At 39.1% G+C, this 19,115-nt stretch overlaps 1 protein-coding gene across 1 annotated transcript; it reads left to right on the top strand.

Moving 5' to 3' along the window:
• The first annotated feature begins 1,276 nt into the window (after positions 1 to 1,276).
• Positions 1,277 to 18,315, top strand: ERAP1 (endoplasmic reticulum aminopeptidase 1). The gene is made up of 18 exons (XM_068667858.1): positions 1,277 to 1,983; positions 2,503 to 2,641; positions 3,914 to 4,048; positions 4,625 to 4,745; positions 5,107 to 5,261; positions 5,814 to 5,927; positions 7,429 to 7,560; positions 8,106 to 8,237; positions 8,404 to 8,487; positions 8,847 to 9,004; positions 9,505 to 9,584; positions 9,863 to 10,046; positions 12,950 to 13,106; positions 13,194 to 13,378; positions 14,143 to 14,304; positions 15,198 to 15,338; positions 15,446 to 15,527; positions 16,825 to 18,315. The coding sequence occupies exons 1-18, from the start codon at positions 1,496 to 1,498 to the stop codon at positions 16,969 to 16,971; spliced, it is 2,796 nt and encodes a 931-aa protein (XP_068523959.1). The 5' UTR covers positions 1,277 to 1,495; the 3' UTR covers positions 16,972 to 18,315.
• Positions 18,316 to 19,115: the final 800 nt, after the last annotated feature.

Raw genomic sequence — 19,115 nt, 5'->3', positions numbered from 1 at the left:
AGGGGTTGGACCCAATGATCTCTTGAGGTCCCTTCCAACCCCTTCAATTCTGTGATTCTGTGAGAAGAATAAGATCAGGCTACCAGGCTAGCAAGTCTGTATCTGAGATCTCAAATTGTACCTTCATCCTGATGTTGGTGATGCTTCTGGGGAGAGGTTACCAGCACCAACACTGAGGACCTTCTTTTCCATTTGCAGTTCTTATTGCAGAGATATCTGACCCTGTTGTCCTTTACTAGAGATCTGCTCTTTCTGCAGGGTGAGAAACTGTTTTGGTAGTTGTTCTGCTCTGGTCATCTGCCTTGGTCATCCTAGAGTTTCCAGCATTCCTTGGGTGGTTTTGTCCTTCAGCAGTGGTACACACAGACCCAGGAACTTATTTCTGTGCCACAGGAGTGGTTAGAAACACTTGGAATGGACCAGACCACCGTGATGACAGAGCGTATTTTCATTTGAACTCCTTTGCAAGGACTCCTTTAAGGCTGGCAGGAATCTCATGGAGTTGTGGCAAGTCCTGTACCTGTGGAATAACAACCCCAGGCACCTGGACATGCTATGGGCACCCTGCGGGAGAGCAGCCTGGCAGAAAATGACCTGAGGTTCCTGGTAGACACCACGTTGAACATAAGCCAGCAATGTGCCCATGCAGCAAGGAAGGCTGATGGCTGGTGAAGCCCTGTGTGAAGCTGGGTCCTTTTCTGGGCTTCCATGTACTAGACAGATGTGAGCGTAGCGGAGAGAGTCCAACCAAGATGATCTCTGCTATTTATCTGAAGAAAGGCTGAGAGTGCCCAGGCTGTTCAGCCTGGAGAAGAGGAAGATCAGGGAGATCTCATCAATGCCTGTAAACACCTGAAGGGAGTGTGAAGAGAAGACAAGAGCCAGGCTCTTCTCAGTGGTGTCACAAGAGGCAATGGGCACAAACTGGAGCATGGGAGGCTCCCCCTGATCACAAGGCAGCACTTCTGTGCTGCGTGGGAGACAGAACACAGGCACAGGCTGCCCAGAGAGGTGGCGGAGATCTCTTTGGAGATCTCCCAAAGCAGCTGAAGCAGGTGGCCTCCTGAGGTGCTTCCAGCCGCAGCCTGGCCAGAGGCGCGGCCGTACCGTGCTCTGGGCTTCCTCTGGGAAACCCTGCTGAGACAGGGACTCAGTCCTGACAACGGGTGCTCAGCGAGCAGCTGCTGTGCTGCCCCACGCCTTCCTTAGGGCAGTGCTCACACCCTAAGCCCCTGCTTTGGGGCCGGGCCTCTCCGCCCCCCCCGCGGCTTTCGCTCCGCCCGCATCCCGCTCGGCTTCGCTTCTTTCTCTTTCACTTTCGCTCCCGACTGGGTCCTGCTCCCTCTCGGTGTCCCCGTCCTCCCTCAGGCTCTCTCGGTGCCCCCGTCTCCTGCCTCGGTCCCGGCAGCGCGGAGCGGGGGCTGGGGTCCCGGGGCTGCTATGAGGCGGCGGGCGCAGGGCGGCCTCGTTGCCTCCTCCCTGCGCTAGGTGCAAAATGGCAGCGCCTCACCCAGCCGCCTTGTTGCGGGGCCTGCCTGCCCCCATGGTGTCCGTGGTGCTGGGCTTGGCCGTGGTGGCCTCTTCCATCGGCGGTGGCCTTGGCGGGGACAGCGGCGCACCGTTTCCCTGGGACAAGGTGAGGCTACCAGAGCACGTCGTCCCGCTGCACTACCACCTCCTCATCCACCCGAACCTCACCACGCAGACCTTCACGGGGACAGCTGCCATAGACCTGACCGTCACCCGTCAAACCAGCGCCGTAATCCTGCATAGCAAGCGTCTGCACGTGGCCTGGGCGGCCGTCGGGGCGCAGGAGGCGAGGGTGCTGGAGCAGCAGGCACTGGAGCAGGTGGCACTGCTCGCCGCCGAGCCGCTGCGGGCCGGCCACAACTACACCGTCACCATCCAGTACACTGCCAACCTCTCTGACTCCTTCCATGGCTTCTACAAAAGCACCTACAGGACCCAGGAAGGAGAACTCCGGTAATCCTCTTCTTTTTCATTAATAGATATGTCATGGTAGATATTACATGTTTTAGAATTTGTTGTCGGCTGCTTTGTAATTTCTCTTTGAAACTATCTGTTGCTGAGGTTCCTTTCACACACAAAACCACACCAGACTGTATATATAATGGGATATCGCAGAGATTGCCGTTCTTTCAGGTAGCCATGGGGTTCTTGGCTGTAGCCTTAGCAGGCCTTAATCCACCAACACATCCACCCGTCCTGCAGTGATGTGAGAGGAAGAGTCTGGGGACTCGCTGGGCTCTGGCAAGTTGTCTCTTATTCCAGAACCCCTTATCAGGGAGGTTGGTCCAGAAGCTTTATGTATCCACTTCTGTTCCCCACCACAGATTGAGAAATGGTAATTTCTTAGCATACAAAAGTTTTTGAAAGTACTTAAATTATTTCATAAATGTGAAATTACTTGATTTTCACACAAGGTGGTGAACACTGTGCATATGAAGATATGTGGACTAAAGGTTTCTCTTTTTTCCTTAGAGTGCTCGCAGCAACGCAATTTGAGCCAACATTTGCAAGAACAGCCTTCCCGTGTTTCGATGAACCAGCTTTCAAAGCCAGATTTTCAGTTAAGATTAGGAGGGAACCGAAGCACCTTGCGCTGTCCAATATGCCCCTTGTAGGTGCATATATTTAATGTTGTGCTGTTGCTTGATGACTTTTAAAAAAGAAAGTAAAAGGAGAACAGAATATCTAGGAAGTTGCTGTTCATGGGCATATTGACCTAAAGATTATGTCAGTTCTTTTCTGAGAGTAAATGATTGCTGGTAGTGTTGATACGCAGTTATAAAGGAATGCAACAGATGTTGCATCCTATGGGTTCCTGTTCTCTGCAGTGGTTTGAGAACAATGTAATCTCACTAACCTTTCTTTTACTCATAAAACGCTTTCAGTGTTTGTCATAGATTTTAAGAATTAATATTAAAATGTATCTCAATACAGACACAATATAATTCATGTGTATTAACTTCATTATCCTATTATTCAGGACCTTATATATATATATATATATATATATATATATATATATATATGTATATATATATATATATGTATATATATATATATATATAAAACAACAAAAAAAAAAAAGGTTAATTTGGCCTTCAAAAAATGTCTGTGAAAGTGGAGTATGTGTAATACCTACAAATATGGTTTGCAGTTACAAATATGTAGGCATATGTAGGGTGGGTCACATGTCATACATTTGGTCTTACTCTGTGCATAAGAGATTCTTCACAAATTCTTCTGCATTATTGATTTGTGATTTGCCAGGAAACTAACCCTTATAAATGAGGGAACAACGCCTCCCCATACACCAAGTACATTTCAAAAAAATGAAGTCTTTTGGAAGTTGGTTAAAAACAAACTAACAAACAAACAAAACAGTTCTTGCATTGAAAAGTGGATAAAATAATGAATGAATGGTGGGTGCCAGCATTAGTATTCCAATGTGGCTAAATATACTCCAAGTCTAAATTAGTTACCTAAGGCAAATCAAAAGGGAAAACTCTAACAGGTGACTCATTTTGTCTTGAAATAGATATCTGAGAGAGCTGAGTCATTGTTTGGAGTAGTTTGTTTCTCTCATGTGTAACAAGTGATGTTTAGATTTAGACAACTTCTGATCAACTCAAGTGTGATCTTAATTAGATCGATGTGCTGGCAGACACTGAGGAAAATTAAAGCTTTTGAATGAGTACCTTTATCTAGTTTTAGCAATGTTGAAGTAACACTTATGAGTGAAACTACCTGTATGTTTCTGTTTTCTTTGTGTGGGGACGGGCTGGCATAGGGTTGACTTCTTTCACTGAAAAGAAACACATTGATTTTTGGTGCCAAAGTCCTTATAGGTACTACCGGATGATGAGCTGTGCTTGTCTTTTTTTAGATGAAGACTGTGAATATAAATTCATGGCTTGTTGAAGACCATTTTGATACCAGTGTCAAGATGAGTACCTACCTCGTGGCCTTTATTGTTTCAGATTTCAAGTCCATCAGCAAAATATCCAGTCATGGAGTTAATGTAACTATTCTGATTTTCTAAGAGCTTATTTTATAACAAAATCTATATGGAAACATATACTGTACTTTCAAGCTAAATTGTTGGATTTATACATTGTGAAGTTTTACATGAACGAGAGGACAGAAAAAAGTTGGCTTTGTAATTGGATTATTAGTTTGCATTAAGACTTTTACTAATTCCAAAAGTTTTTGGTAATATGCTTTCTTTTTATATACTTACATGCATTGGTAATGTTGTTTCATGTAAGACTTTGATTAAAAGGAAATTAAATATAGTTTTATTGGAGAATCAGGAATAAAATAGAACAGTGGTAGTTAAACAGCTCTGGCTTGGTAGGGGATGGAAGGTATAGATGTCCTTTTACAGGCATAGTGGTTCTGGAGGATAAAGTAAAATTCTCATTTCTAATTTTGAACATATATGTATCTGGATTTTTTAAAAGTAACATTTGTATGAAAGCTGTTAGGTATGTGCTCTACTGTCACTTTTCATGACCACTCACGTACCTATGTTAAAGAACAAATTCTGTAAACTTTTGATGCTGGCATTTAAATACTGCCTGCTTGTTTACTGTAGATTTCTGTATACACGGTACCAGAGAAGATCGACCAAGCTGATTATGCACTGGATGCGGCAGTAAAACTTTTAGACTTTTATGAGGATTACTTCAGCATTTCATATCCCTTACCTAAACAAGGTAAGTGTTACATAATTTAATGTATTCAAGAATAGCATTAAGAATAGAGAGTAAAATTGCATAAAATCAATAAGTTAGGTAAGACTGGGACAATTTTGGCTCACATGTTTTTAAACTGTCTGCTTCGTGTAACTTAAGAGTATGTTGAAAAGCTTCACTGAGGACGGCAAATCCTTCTATATAGAACTTTTTAAAGGTATGTTTTTGCTGTTACATTTAGGAGAACCCTTAAAGAATGTGTGATGTGGGAGCTGTTGTGAAGTGGGATGAGCAGGTGACTGGGTTCTTTATTGGGTAAAACAATCCTAGCAGTTTATTGATGCTTCCCTCCCCCCCTCCTTCTTCCTCCCCCCTCCACCAGATTTAGCAGCTATTCCTGATTTCCAGTCTGGTGCTATGGAAAACTGGGGATTGACCACATATCGGGAATCCGCATTGTTGTATGACCCTGATAAATCCTCAGCATCTTCTAGACTTTGGATTACTATGATAATAGCCCACGAACTGGCTCATCAGGTGAGATTTAGGAGCAACAATAAAGGATCAGAAGGGACCCACAGAGTGGTCACAGCTGTGTGGATGGAGAGATATTTGAGAATATAGACTGAAAATAGCTGTTTCGGTTTGAGGGTGTTCATACGTGAATCATGAGACTGTTCCCAATAAAGTCTCGTTGGGCTTCATAGGCATGAAGGGCTGTAACCAAAATCTGTATAGTTCAGTAGCTGTAGTGCTCTGGGGACTTTGCACCATTGCTAACCCTTGAAATTAATTGCAAGGCATGAGTATAGGTAAAAAAGTTAAGAATTGTTACAGGTTTATGTGTGGCTCTCCTATCAAACCTGATTTATTTATAAAGTTTCATGGAATTGTAGTGGAAACCCATGCTGTAGAGTATTACCATTAAAATAAGAAATGAAATAGAAAGAGGCCAGAGTAAGCTGCATTACTACATAAATGTGCCTTAAATGTTAGTGACATGCTATAAATTCAATTTCATATCAGTCAGTAGCAGCTTTTGTGAAAAACTGTATATTTAAATTAAAATTGTTGTTGCTGTTGTTTCAGTGGTTTGGCAACCTAGTTACCATGGAGTGGTGGAATGACCTGTGGTTAAATGAAGGGTTTGCAAAATTCATGGAGTTTGTGTCAGTCAACATTACCCATCCAGAACTGAAAGTTGTAAGCAGCATTTACTGTATTTTTATTTTATGTTTGCATTCTAAGTCCACTAATTTGTAAGGGTGAAGACCAAGCATGTTTGTGCTGTGAAAGTTTTTGATTTCTCTTTGAAAGAACTGTCTGATCTTAACTCGAAGGGTAAGAATATTGATTTTATTGTATCTAATTATTTCAAAAACTGGTGATGGAAGTTAATGATTGCAATCAAAGTATATTCTCTTTTCAAAAGCTATTTAGACTTCCAAAAGTATAAAGGCATTGCTAGTTAGTCAAGGGAGGTGATTGTCCTGCTCTACTCTGCGCTGGTGTGGCCTCACCTCGAGTACTGTGTGCAGTTCTGGGCACCACAGTATAAAAAGGACATGAAACTGTTGGAGAGTGTCCAGAGGAGGGCTACGAAGATGGTGAAGGGCCTAGAGGGGAAGACGTATGAGGAGAGGCTGAGGGCACTGGGCCTGTTCAGCTGGAGAAGAGGAGGCTGAGGGGGGACCTCATTGCGGTCTACAGCTTCCTCATGAGGGGGAGTGGAGAGGCAGGCACTGACCTATTCTCTGTAATCACCAGTGATAGGACCTGCAGAAATGGTGTCAAGCTGTGGCAGGAGAGGTTCAGGCTGGACATCAGGAAGAGGTTCTTCACCGAGAGAGTAGTCACACACTTGAACAGGCTCCCCAGGGAAGTAGTCACAGCACCAAGCCTGTTGGAGTTGAAGAAGTGATTGGACTGTGCTCTTAGTCATGTGGTCTGAATTTTTGGGTAGACCTGTGCGGTGCCAGGAGTTGGACTTGATGATCCTTACGGGTCCCTTCCAACTCGGGGTATTCTATGATTCTATGAAATTATATTCTTTTTTCCATCATGTATAGTCAGACTTAAATCCTAATGAAGATCCCCAAATCCTTCCGCTAGCTTTAGCACAGGTTCAATATATGAAACTTTACAAGTATGCCTAGTTCAAAGTAGTGAAACGAACAGTGCACTGGGAAGATCTATGCAGAAACTTGCCATAAAACTGCAGTGGAATAATAATGAAGGAATTCATCTTTTTTTTTTTTTCCCCCTTCGGTTTGTTTTGTGGTTACTAACCATTCATTTTGTCATCAAACTGTTGGAATGTGTGCATGTCTTTTTGGAGTTATTTTTAAGTTTCACTAGCTGGAGTATTAAAGTTGGTTTAGAAGGGTAGAGGCAGTTTGCCTCTCTATATTCTTTCCCCTTCCCCTTCCCCTTCCCCTTCCCCTTCCCCTTCCCCTTCCCCTTCCCCTTCCCCTTCCCCTTCCCCTTCCCCTTCCCCTTCCCCTTCCCCTTCCCCTTCCCCTTCCCCTTCCCCTTCCCCTTCCCCTTCCCTTCCCTATAAAGCTCTGTAATGAAACCAAAGACATGTTTGGCTTTCCTTATGGGATTTCAACATCATGTAGAATGGACTGAAATATGAACTAATAGGAATTCAGTAGTCACTAAGCAAAATTTGGTAGTAATAATCATTTTTGTCTCCTATTAGGAAGATTATTTCTTATCAAACTGTTTTGATGCCATGGAAGTGGATGCATTAAATTCATCACATCCTGTGTCTACTCCTGTGGAAGATCCTGCTCAAATTTTAGAAATGTTTGATGATGTTTCTTATGTGAAGGTAAAATCTGTAACTGATTTCATTCTCAGTTGTACTGATTGTACTATACATCTGCATTGTACTGATTTCAGTCAGTCCTTTATACAAAACGTCCCTGAACCATGGTGTTAATATACTTTTTAATGTTGTTTTTATCTTTATATTCTATCTAAATCCTAGTCCAAAACTCCTGAATGTAGTTCAAATTGTGGTTTCCTGTTCCATCTATAAAAAGAGGAGGTTTTTGCCTCTTCTTATCTATTGTGTATCAATTTAAACATTAAAACATTATTTTAGGTGCTTAAACCAACCAGCATTTTTCATTGGAGCCTGCTCTATATAGTAATTGAAAAAATAATAGCATATTTTACTCAATCCAAAATATATTTAAGGAAATAATGAAAGCCAAATTACTGTTTAAATATATATAAAACCCAATTATTTCTCATCAGACAGACATACAAAATTGAACTGCTGTTTAGGCTAGCCTGCTGAAAATTTTCTGAAAGAAGCATCTTGCTATCTAGGGAGTGGTTTTGTAAACATTTTGTCACACTTTTTTTCAGGGATCCTGTATATTAAATATGTTGAAGGACTACCTGACTGATGATGTTTTTAAAGCTGGACTTGTGCAGTACCTGCAGAAGTACAGCTATCAGAACACAAAAAATGAAGATTTGTGGAACAGTATGACAAATGCAAGTATTTCTTATTCTCTCTTTTTTTTTTTTTTTACTTTTTTTTTCCCCCCCATATTTAATAGCTTTTTGTGAATAGTGTGTTTTTGTAGTATATTAATGAGGACTGTGACCAATACTTATGGTAATGATATCAAAAACAGATGACCAAAACTTTCTTTTACAGATTTGTCTCACAGTAGGTACTGATAAAAGTGAACAACAAGGTGATGGCTTTTGCAGAAGGAACCAACAGTCATCTTCAAATGCAGTAAGCATCTAGTTTTTTACTCATCAGTATTTGAGAGTTTGGTATTTATCTGAGTCCTCTCATGTTACTATACTGTGCTGTGGGATCAGTATGTGTACAGACAGAAATCCTACCTCTGTGCCTAGGGCTGACCGGAAAACAGCACTATTTAAAGAGATGTCATTAACTATGTAAAAGTGTCCCGAAAAAGAACAGCCAGAGTTGTCATTGATATCCCATGTTCCAATCTAAACTTAACTACGCTGAGCTTACAAATTTACAGCAGTTTTTATGAAGTTCTTAGCTACTAAATTCATTGTCTATGCACTCCATCTTCCTCCTCTTCTTACATATCTTCTTTTTCCCTCACCAACAAACAGCACTGGACTAAAGGAGAGACTCTTGATGTGAAGGCAATGATGAACACTTGGACACTGCAAAAAGGTTTTCCCCTGGTAACTGTCACAGTGAGAGGAAAGAATGTCCACCTGCAGCAGGAGCACTACATGACGGGAACAGATTCCCATTCATCCACCGGGTAAAGAAAATGGGAAAATCTCAGCACACAAACCATAATACTCACATATGGCAAACACAGATATACAATAATAGCTTTTGCTGTTGTTTCTTAAGGAATGCTCCTTGAACTGATTGGATGTGAGTCTTTCCCTGTGCAGCTCAAGACAGTACTACTACTGCAGTAGTTACAGGTGGCTACACCTGGCGTGCCTGACCGAGTTACCGGTAGCTGCACAGCTACGGTGGCTGGGCACCTAGGCGAGCTGTGTGAACTCGCACTGGGACACGCCAGTGGAAATAGGCTGGAAAGTCCATATTGTTGTAGCTTTGCTGTTAATGACCTCCCAGGCAAATTAAATTAGGGCTAGTTAGGTGCATGTGGTTCTGCACCAAAATAGAGACGTGAGTGAAGGTCATTGCTGTCATCCTGCAGGTAAAAGATACTCATCAGCTGTTATACTGGGCCAGGTTGGAGAAGCTTTTGCAGAGTTCTTTCATTAAATTTCTGTTTTGCATTAGGTACTTGTGGCACATTCCACTAACCTACATTACGAGTAAGGCTGACACTGTGCAAAGATTTTTGATGACAACTAAAACAGGTAATTTATTTGATTAATTATAGGTGATGAATGTATTCAAAGTTTTTCTGTAAGCTTTTTAGCTTTCCAGGTGTTTTTTTGCTGAATTGACAACTGCAGCTACTAGTACAAGATAAATGATTTTTTGTCATCTCAATTGCATTGCTATAATAATCTCTTAGTATATTCAGGATTCATGTTATAGTTTTATTTAAATCTCTGAAATGAGACTATTATTGGGTATAATATTAGAGTGATTTTGAACCACTAATAAAAAGGAATTATATTTTTGTTTGTAGATGTCATTATCCTTCCGGAAGAGGTTGAATGGATCAAATTCAATGTGTACATGAATGGTTATTACATTGTGCACTATGAAGATGATGGATGGGATCATCTGATCAACCTTTTGAAAGAGAACCATACAGCGATTAGCAACAATGACAGAGCAAGTCTCATTAACAACATATTCCAGCTTGTAAGGTAAGGCATTCTGTGCAAGTCAAAAACAATACAAACTGCATTCATGAGTTTATACCACTAAAGTTGATTACATATACATTTTTCATTATATCATTCAAATAGGAGCATGGTCTTCTCTTGCTTACAGCAATGTAAACCCGGGATTTCTCATTTGCAGTGGCCTTATCCAAGTATATTTAATGAAACAGACAAGAAGACATAATAAGCCTCATGGTCTGTGAAGTGTTTGAAACAGGATGTAACTCACTGTTTGGGTCTTGTTTTTAAAAGTGAAATTTGGAGTGAAGTTCTCAGTGAAATTCTGCATTTGCTGTGTTAGCTTAGTGTCACATGGTTTTTAATTGTAACTTCTGAGTTCAACTTTCACAGGGAAGTGGCAAATACATGTGTACTATTAATGATAATGACCTGTTTACTGTGGTAATGAGGTCTTTCACACGAGATTATTAGAATTACAAGAAATACTAAGAAACTGAGTCCACATCCTATTTGCAAGTTAAGGTTTTCTTTAAGATAAGGTAATTCTTCTTAATGTGTTGTCACTAATTCTCAGTAGCGTGTATTTAACTAGTAACACTTTTACACCATGAAGACATTGAGAGTAAACATGGCACACCTTTGGTTAAGTGAAAAATATGGGTTAACAGATGGAGCTTATAGCATTACTGTATTTTTTTTGTAAGGTATTTTTTCTGCTGCTAACATTGGGCTAATGAAAGCATACAAAATGGAGCATATATCTGTTTTTGATAAAACTTTATTTTTCTTTGAAAGTTTTCTTCATATAATTTTCTGCTAAAATTTTAGCTTCTGAGGAAGCTCAGTCGATGCAGACACTTAGTGTCTGGATTACAACTGTTATTCTAAGTACCCGAAATGGTCATCAGCACATCTTCACGCAACCTATTAAATCTCTCAGTCAAGATTTTGCAAATGAGCTAATGCTAGGAGAGCGTTTATGTGGAAATACTGATGTTCTCTAGTACTGTCAAATCTTTGTCCTGTCCTGCATCACAGGTAGCTGTGCTTTCTCTCTCAAGTTCAAGAAAGGGGAGCATGGAAGCAATATTATGACTTCCCTGGTCCAGCTGGTGAGCAAAAAGGCAACTGAGTAGGTGGTAGGGCATACAACCTCTTACTCTGTAATTCAGCAGAGGTTTTTAGACTGTTTTTCAGTAGGCATTCCAGGATGAGATGTTGCGAAAAGACCTGCTATATTCAGTGTTGAATATATATATGACATATATCTCAGTTGAACTGTATCTTGTTGAACTGAAAAAAAAAAAAACAACCAAAAAACAAAACAAAACAAAACAAAACAAAAAAAAAAAAACAAAACAAAAAAAAAAACAAACAAAAAAAAAAAAAAACAAGATGTCCCTTGCACTTGCCTCTGATAAAGGTTACAGGCAAAGGTGGCAAAATTACAGACAGGTAGGGTTGCTCAGTGAGCTCAGTTCAGCGTACAACACAGAGATGTGGCACTCAATACATGCCTAATTTCTGATGTGGACAATACAGCAAAGCCAACCTTTAAGCAGGGACCAGAGGAAGAAGACCAGTGAAGCTTTGACTAGTAGCTTTGACTGAAGAGCTTCCTTTTAATGTGAGGAGCAGGGAGAAACATACTCACTTAGAAACCTGAAAGTCAGAGATGGAAGATGGCAGAAAACACCAGAGGATGATCAGAAGCTAAATTCTTAGCACGACATTTCACAGATGAAAAACAGAACAGATTTGAAAGGGGAGTAAAAATAGGTCATGCTCAATGCAGACATGCTAGTGGAAAGATGCTGGTGTAAAGTGATGGAGTAGGGTAGTGTTTTTGCTCCTGGGAAGACACTGTTTCTATTTGTCAATTAGAAACAAGGCTTTTACAGTAATAAAAATGTGATATGATTATAGCTATGATTAGTCTTAGTTCTGTGGATGTTATTACAAAAAAATGGGTCTTAGAGGTGTTTTGCAAACAAAACTGGAACAGGTGTGTATACTCAGAGAAGCAAAGAGAACCAAAGAACTGAATGCATTAATTGCTGATCTTACAGCATTCCAGAAAAAAAGGTGGTAAGGAGAGCTGGAAGATGATCACATGAATCTGAGGTGGCAGCTCAAAAAGAGATGCCAGCAGGGCTAGTCAGCTTTTTTATCTGGACAGCAGAAGAAAGGTTTTTATAGTTCAAAGTTTGAAGAGAAAAGGGGAGCCTGAAGAAAGATTGCATATTGTGTTCAAGAAGCTTAGAGAAGAAAGGAAGAAGGGACAATTAGAGATGCAAATTGCATTAAACTTGGTTCCTTTTAAGATGGGTGACTTGTATTTTGAAGAAAAGAAAGGTGAATAAGGACAAAATAAGAATGCATATGGGGAGATAGCATGGGCAAAAAGAAGCTGAAAAAACGTTTCACAGAAAGATTAAAAATTTACCAGGATGAAGTGAAATAAGTCCTCTTGCATTTTCTCTATTTTTTCTTGTAATAAATAATTGAGGTATATCCTGGCAGACACAGAAGGCTTGAGCTGTTAGTTAAAGTGAAGAACTAGCTGGGATTATAGCTGTGAGGTTTTACTACAAGAGATTAAGTACCTGCACATCAAGCTAGAAAGGTGTTACAAGGGAAATATGTTCAGTGATTGGATTTCTTCTGTATGTGCTAAATAGAGAAAAGTGAGCAGACAGCAAGAGAGAGACAGTGCTTTGATGACCATGGGACAGGGGAGAAAGTGTGTCTTACTGGTAACATTCCCTTACAGTCCATTTCTTAGTTCAAAGACTAGATATTATGTTATTTGCTCAGCTGCATTTGACTTCTAAAAACAAAGTTAAAAAATTGTGTCTTGGATTTTGCTTTTGTTTTGTAAGCTTAATTGCAACTTCTTTTATCCCTTTCCTTCTTCTCTTTAGAATAAAAAAAATTCCAATTTCTAAAGCTTTAGATTTGACTTTATACCTGAAACGGGAAACAGAAATCATGCCTGTACTCCAAGGTATGAATGAGTTGGTTCCTATATACAAGCTGATGGAGAAGCGGGATATGGATGATACAGAAAAACAGTTAAAGGTAACATTTTAAGTATCTCGAGTTTCGTAACTCTGCCTGCACCTTGTAAAAAGCGCTTTATATATAATTTTTATTGTCTTATTTTAGGAATATATAGTCAATTTATTTAAAGACCTAATTGACAAGCAGCTTTGGAGTGATGATGGCTCAGTGTCTGAAAGAATGCTTCGGCAGTCCCTGCTGCTCTTCGCATGTGTGCGCAGATACCAGCCATGTGTGGACAAAGCAGAGGAGTATTTTCTGAAATGGCAGAAATCCAATGGAACCTTGAGGTCTGTTTTGGAAATAACTGTTTTTTCTTATAGTGTCTTTTCTGATACTTTAATTATAGGAAAGTTAATTTAGAGAAAGAGATGAAATGGAATCCTCTTAGCAATCTGAAGTTTAGTCTTTTTAGTTCCGTATCCCATACTTTAACTCATCACTTCCTTCACGTGCTGGTGAACATTATATACCCAAACTAGCACGTATGTCATGTAGTACTCCCCAGCTTGTCTTCTCAGATACGTGAAAAAATTCTTAGAAAAATTCTTTTTAGAAAAGTGAAAATTACATATAAATACATTCCTTTCTGTATCTGTCTGGAGACTGCTCTATAAAAATAGGTAGCTGCTGTTCATGACATCTGTGTAATTTGTGATTCTCACCATGACATAAGAACTCTCTCTAAAACACCCTCCAAAACATCTCTGAGAGACTGTTCTGGGCAGGCCATAGAAGACTATGTTGGTATCCATCGTCTATCTTAAATACAAGATAGATAGGAAAGAAATATACAAAATAAGTGAGGAAAAAAAAATAAAGGAATGAGTGAAATATTTCTGGAAATCATTTCCAGGGCAGGAACACTGTTGTGATACAGCCTGGTATATTTAACTGTTTCCCAGCAATAAGGATCACTAATACCCACGAAGGACTAGTATTTCTTAAGAAACTGTCTGTTATATGAGTTGATGTATGATGGTGTCGAGGTTATATTTCTGCAAACATTCCTAAATATGACATGGAGAGTAACTTGGTGTTCAATTTGTTGTAGTTTGCCAGCTGATGTGAAGACAGCAGTGTATGCTGTTGGAGCACAAACATCTGAAGGTTGGGATTTCCTCCTTAGTAAATACAGACAGCACTCATTCAGCATAGATAAAAGTAGAATTGAATTAGCTCTCAGCTTCACCAGAAACAAGGATAAACTTCAGTGGTGAGTAGTGTGTTACACAAGAAGAGAATTGTGTTTTGGGGTGAATAACCACATACTGACACAGGAACTAGTATCATTCGGTCTTGTTACATAGCTGCTGAATTTCAGGATTTATAAAATGCATTACAGATTTTATACACGAAGAGCAAGTGGCTGCAGCATTTCATTTAAGGGTTTTAGTGCCAGGAGTTAATGTGCTCAGCATTGCAGCAGCAAATTAGGATGAAATATAAACCTACTCAGATACCTTGTCTTTGCTTGACAGATATTTCGTTGTTTACCTTTTTAGTTATTTTTGGTTATAGGTGTATATACTCTTTCTTACAAAAAAGTGTTTTCCCACTTCTGAGAAAATTGAGTGCTACTGAAGTTTTCAGATATTCAAACCTTCAAAGCTTGCATTCTGTAAACCTGCTTTCTGCCTTCTGGTGGGGGTTATGGAACTACTCTCTCTATGGAACTCACTCTCATTTAGCTTGTAGCTATGTAGCTGTTTCATAATGTTATTTTTTGTATTTGCTGCTCTTTGGACATGTTACTCAGGAGTTTACAAGGCCTGAATATTCCACTGACAGTGTAGAACAAATTTGTTTCCTACAAGGGATTAGGGAGGTTCCTATTACGTTGGAAACTTTTGAATAGAACCAAAATGTAGACTGTTCTTATAATTTATATTCAGCATGCAGGTCTATTAAATAGTTGTAATTATGAAAGTAATAGTAATGGGAAGGATGGATATACATTGTAAAAAATTGGAAGTAACCCAACAGTGTTGGGACCGTTAGAAATGCAAACTTTATAAAACAGTAGAAAATACTAAGCAAGTAATCATTTGTCATTTTTATCTTTATCTACTGGTCTATACAACTTCCATATGTATTATTAATTCTTAGGTTACTGGATCAAGGTCTCCGTGGCGACATCATAAAAACTCAGGATCTTCCACACATTATTATGTACGTTGCCAGAAACCCATCTGGCTATCAACTTGCATGGACGTTTTTAAAGGAAAACTGGGAGAAATTAGTAGAAAAGTAAGGAGCATGCATTGTTTCACTGCTGCCTGTACCCAATTATACTTTTAAATGCTATTTTCTACCAAACTGTACGTTTTCTGAGTGTAGGTTATTCTTTTTGACAGATTTGAACTTGGTTCGAATTCCATAGCAACCATTGTCACTGGAGTGACGAATAAGTACTCAACTAGGCTACAGCTTGCACAGGTAAGCCATTCAGATTAGCTGTTCTGGTTTTAAAAAGTAGTTGTAGTTTAACTGAAACAAAACTCTGGTTTAAATTTTAACATCTTAAAAGCATGACTAGTTATGAAGTATAAGAATAATATCCTGCGTTTTCCTTGAGCTTAACTCCTTGAGGCAGAGCATTAAGCCAGTGGAAAGGAGAAAGATGGAATTTTTTTAAGCAGTGGACTTGGACGCAGAGTATTCATGTATGTATGTGTATGTAATGTTCGTGGCTCTCTTCTGGAGTGTACTGAGGAAAAATAAGAGCAAAAGCAGGTCTTCTCACCAAGCGGTCTGAAAGGCAGTGATAAGTATAGTGTGCTCTATGTCTGCTACACCAGGGAGAATTCTCCATGCTTCTGGATGTCAACATACGATAATCATTTTGTCCACCTATTCCACTTCTGTCAGTGTCAAACAAACAAACAAAACCAAGACTCAGATTCAAAGTCCTAAAACAGGATCCCTGACCATTTTTTTGGAAGCTGAAATCCAGATTTCCTGGTTTGGGTCAAAACACAGGCAGAAATTATATGACCACATTAAGTACAAAATGAAATATAGGGAGCAGTTCATTCTTTTGTCCTTCATTCTCACCACTTGTTTTAAATCCAAATGGACTCTGACAGTATGCCAATAGAATGCTATAGCAGTGCCACAGGCTGCAGGGACATTTCTGTGCCCTACCTAGAATATCTGTGCATCTCTCTGGGGGATCTGCAGGACTTATGACATAAGAGTCTCTGCAAACACACTGGCAGACAAACAGCAAGTATAAGGAGAGAGACAATCCAGCAATTCTTTTCCATGTATCCTACTTGTACCTTTTGTGTACTTGTACAACTATTTGCATCTTGCATCCCGTGTATATCAGCAGGGACAGTTTCAGTTCACAGCCTGAGACGTTACTTGAAGTGCCAGTGAAGGTGTGTTACCAACTGAGCAGCCAAGAGGCAGAGTAGGGGAAGCATTTTCTTCTCTGGGGAAGTCTATACGCAGACAGACACTGCTGTCCAAGTGGTTGTTGAATGAGCAAGAACCAGAGAGATTCCCCTGCACAACAGTTTGTCACTTCCTGCAGCTGCTTCTTTGTAATCTGATGTTAAATGTAATCTTCATCAGTTTGTGAGATTGAGTCAGTATCTTTTTGAAGGTTTTGAAATTTTTAAGATAATTTCTCATGTCAGGTGGTGATGTCAGGTCATTTATTGTGCTTCTCTTTAAGAGACACTGCTGCCTCTTCATCAGCTGTCCTTCGCATTTTTTTATTCAACAGGTGAAAGAATTCTTCAGTTCTCTGGAGGAAAAAAGTGCACAGCTTCGTTGCATCCAACAAGCTATTGAAACCATTGAGGACAATATACAATGGATGGATACAAATTTGAATGATATCAAAACATGGCTGCAAAAGAATCACCTATGAATTAGGATAACTTATTTTTGTCAAAAACAATTGTAAGGCACTGAAAATTCATAGGAGTAGCAGCAGAACAATTTTAAGTTAGTTTCTCTAGAAGCACGCTAAGTCTGCACTATTCTTGCTGCTGACTGAAAATATTCTTGTATTTTTAGTAATTTTTATATGTATTTTTATTCTTGTATTTTTTCTTGTAATTTTACATTTTGTGTGCAGAAAAAGTCTGAATCTTATTTTAGACGATTAATCAGTTAATTTTAGCTGAAAATTTTGCTTTTAATTATTCCTTTTACACCTGATTTGAAGCGCAACAGCTACTATAGTTACTCAATGATGTTTAAGAGGAAAGATAGTTATTTGTAATGAGCTTTATTTCTTATCTCTAATGATTGTAAGCTAATTACTGCGAGAACCGATGAATGTTATATGCTAAGAAGATGTTATTATGTGCTTATGTTACTTAAGAAATGAGCTGAAGTTTTGGAGTCTATTTTTTGGTTTTTGTTTTTTTTTTTTTATTTTAAAGATCCACTAGTGAATGAATTTCTTCTCTGCTTACCTGTGAAAATTCCTCAATTCCAGTACTAGTATTAAAAAAAAAACAAATCCAACTATTACTGTAGTTGCCTAAAACACTTGATTTCTTTGCCTTGACAAACATAGCCTTGATGTGATTTATTAGTTTTTATTTTCTCTGCTGTTTCCTTACTGGCTGAAGCAGCCAGCAACTGTAACAAAGACTGAGACTTAAGGAAAAAAAAAAAATGCATGAGGTGGAATAATCATAACCTTTCAATTGTGCCTTGTTCCCTTTTCTCTCTGCTGGAAATAATACCTACATTCTGAGAGCTCAGAAAGGCTTTTGAATTCTACTATTGAAGGACAAGAGTTCTGTCACAGCATTGTAGGAAAAAAAGTTTCCCTCTGCTTTCTCTAGCCATTTACATATAAGGAATCTTGTACCTCATAGCACATGAAGGAAATGCATTCTGAAAAGGCTGTGTACCCTGTTTACCAAAATTTAGGAATTTTTCAGATTGACTTTCAAGTTTTGCATTCTAATGAACAGCTGATGTTTAGTTCTTGTCTTACAATGCCAGTGAAACTTTGCAAAGCTACTATAGTACTGCACTGTTGTATGATGTAGTAGACAGGTACACAGCTTGACTAAAATGTAATTTCTTTTGTGGTGGGATGTCTGGATAACCATCTAGTCTTCAGTTACTGCAAAACAAGTAGGAGGTGTTGAGACCGACTATTTCAGATATTGATGACTGCTACTTGCTTTAAAAAGGTTTCAGAGCAAACTGAGAAGGCAAATTAATAAAAAGCAATATTTATATGTTTCTACATAGAGTGCTTCATTTCTGTGTGTATGTTCTTTTCTTTTGCTATTGTAAGCAGTAACTAACATTACTGGTTTCTGCTTTAACTGCTTCATTTGAGCTACAGGGATTTACTTTTGTTTCTCAACTGTGGGAGAAGAAATATATTTCTGAGACTTCCCCATAACACAGCCTCCCTCCTCCCCCCCCTTTTTTTTTTAAATCAATTAATCAGTCTGGAGTTTCAAGCATATATTTGGATACACTGCACCCCTCTCTATGGGACAAAGACAGTTATTCACAGACAGGTATGGTGACATGGTATTTCTCCCACAGTACATCAGTAGATTTCATTGTGTCACTTCATACAGATCAATCATTAACAAACATCTTAGACATGTAGATGTTTGCATCAAGAAGAAAGCTTGCAAACAAAGCTAGAATCACATAATACTCAAATTATTATGTACACCAACAAGAGAATCTTAACTTACAGGGATGCCTGCAGAGTTCAAAAACTTAATTGAAAGAAAATATACTTTCTGTCACTTGAGAATGACTGTTAACCACTTGTATGTATTACATCTCAATTTTTAACTGGATTTTTTTCAGCAAAATAGTCACTTCATCTTGTTTCTTAAAATACTCGTGCATACCCATTTAGCTCTTCCAGGCCTGAAGCCCCATTTGGCCCTATTTAGCTTCTAAATAGCATTAGAAATCAGAGGGAAGGGTGAGGAAAACTGCAGGTAGATCTTGATCAGATTGTTGGGGGGATTCATAAAGCACCTCTGACAAGTATTTTGCCAATGTTTTTTAAACACA

The sequence above is a fragment of the Anas acuta genome, chromosome Z (assembly GCF_963932015.1).
Source record: "Anas acuta chromosome Z, bAnaAcu1.1, whole genome shotgun sequence".
NCBI classification, from domain to species: Eukaryota; Metazoa; Chordata; class Aves; order Anseriformes; family Anatidae; genus Anas; species Anas acuta.
The sequence above is the reverse complement of the archived record's forward strand: the minus strand, read 5'-3'. Positions and strand labels throughout refer to the sequence as shown.

Bases quoted from the DNA above. Each gene is read 5' to 3' on its own strand.
- ERAP1 (XM_068667858.1), top strand. From the start codon at position 1,496: ATGGCAGCGCCTCACCCAGCCGCCTTGTTGCGGGGCCTGCCTGCCCCC. The intron at 7,561-8,105 runs GTAAAATCTGTA...ACTTTTTTTCAG, and splicing joins ATGATGTTTCTTATGTGAAG to GGATCCTGTATATTAAATAT. The intron at 14,305-15,197 runs GTGAGTAGTGTG...ATTAATTCTTAG, and splicing joins AACAAGGATAAACTTCAGTG to GTTACTGGATCAAGGTCTCC.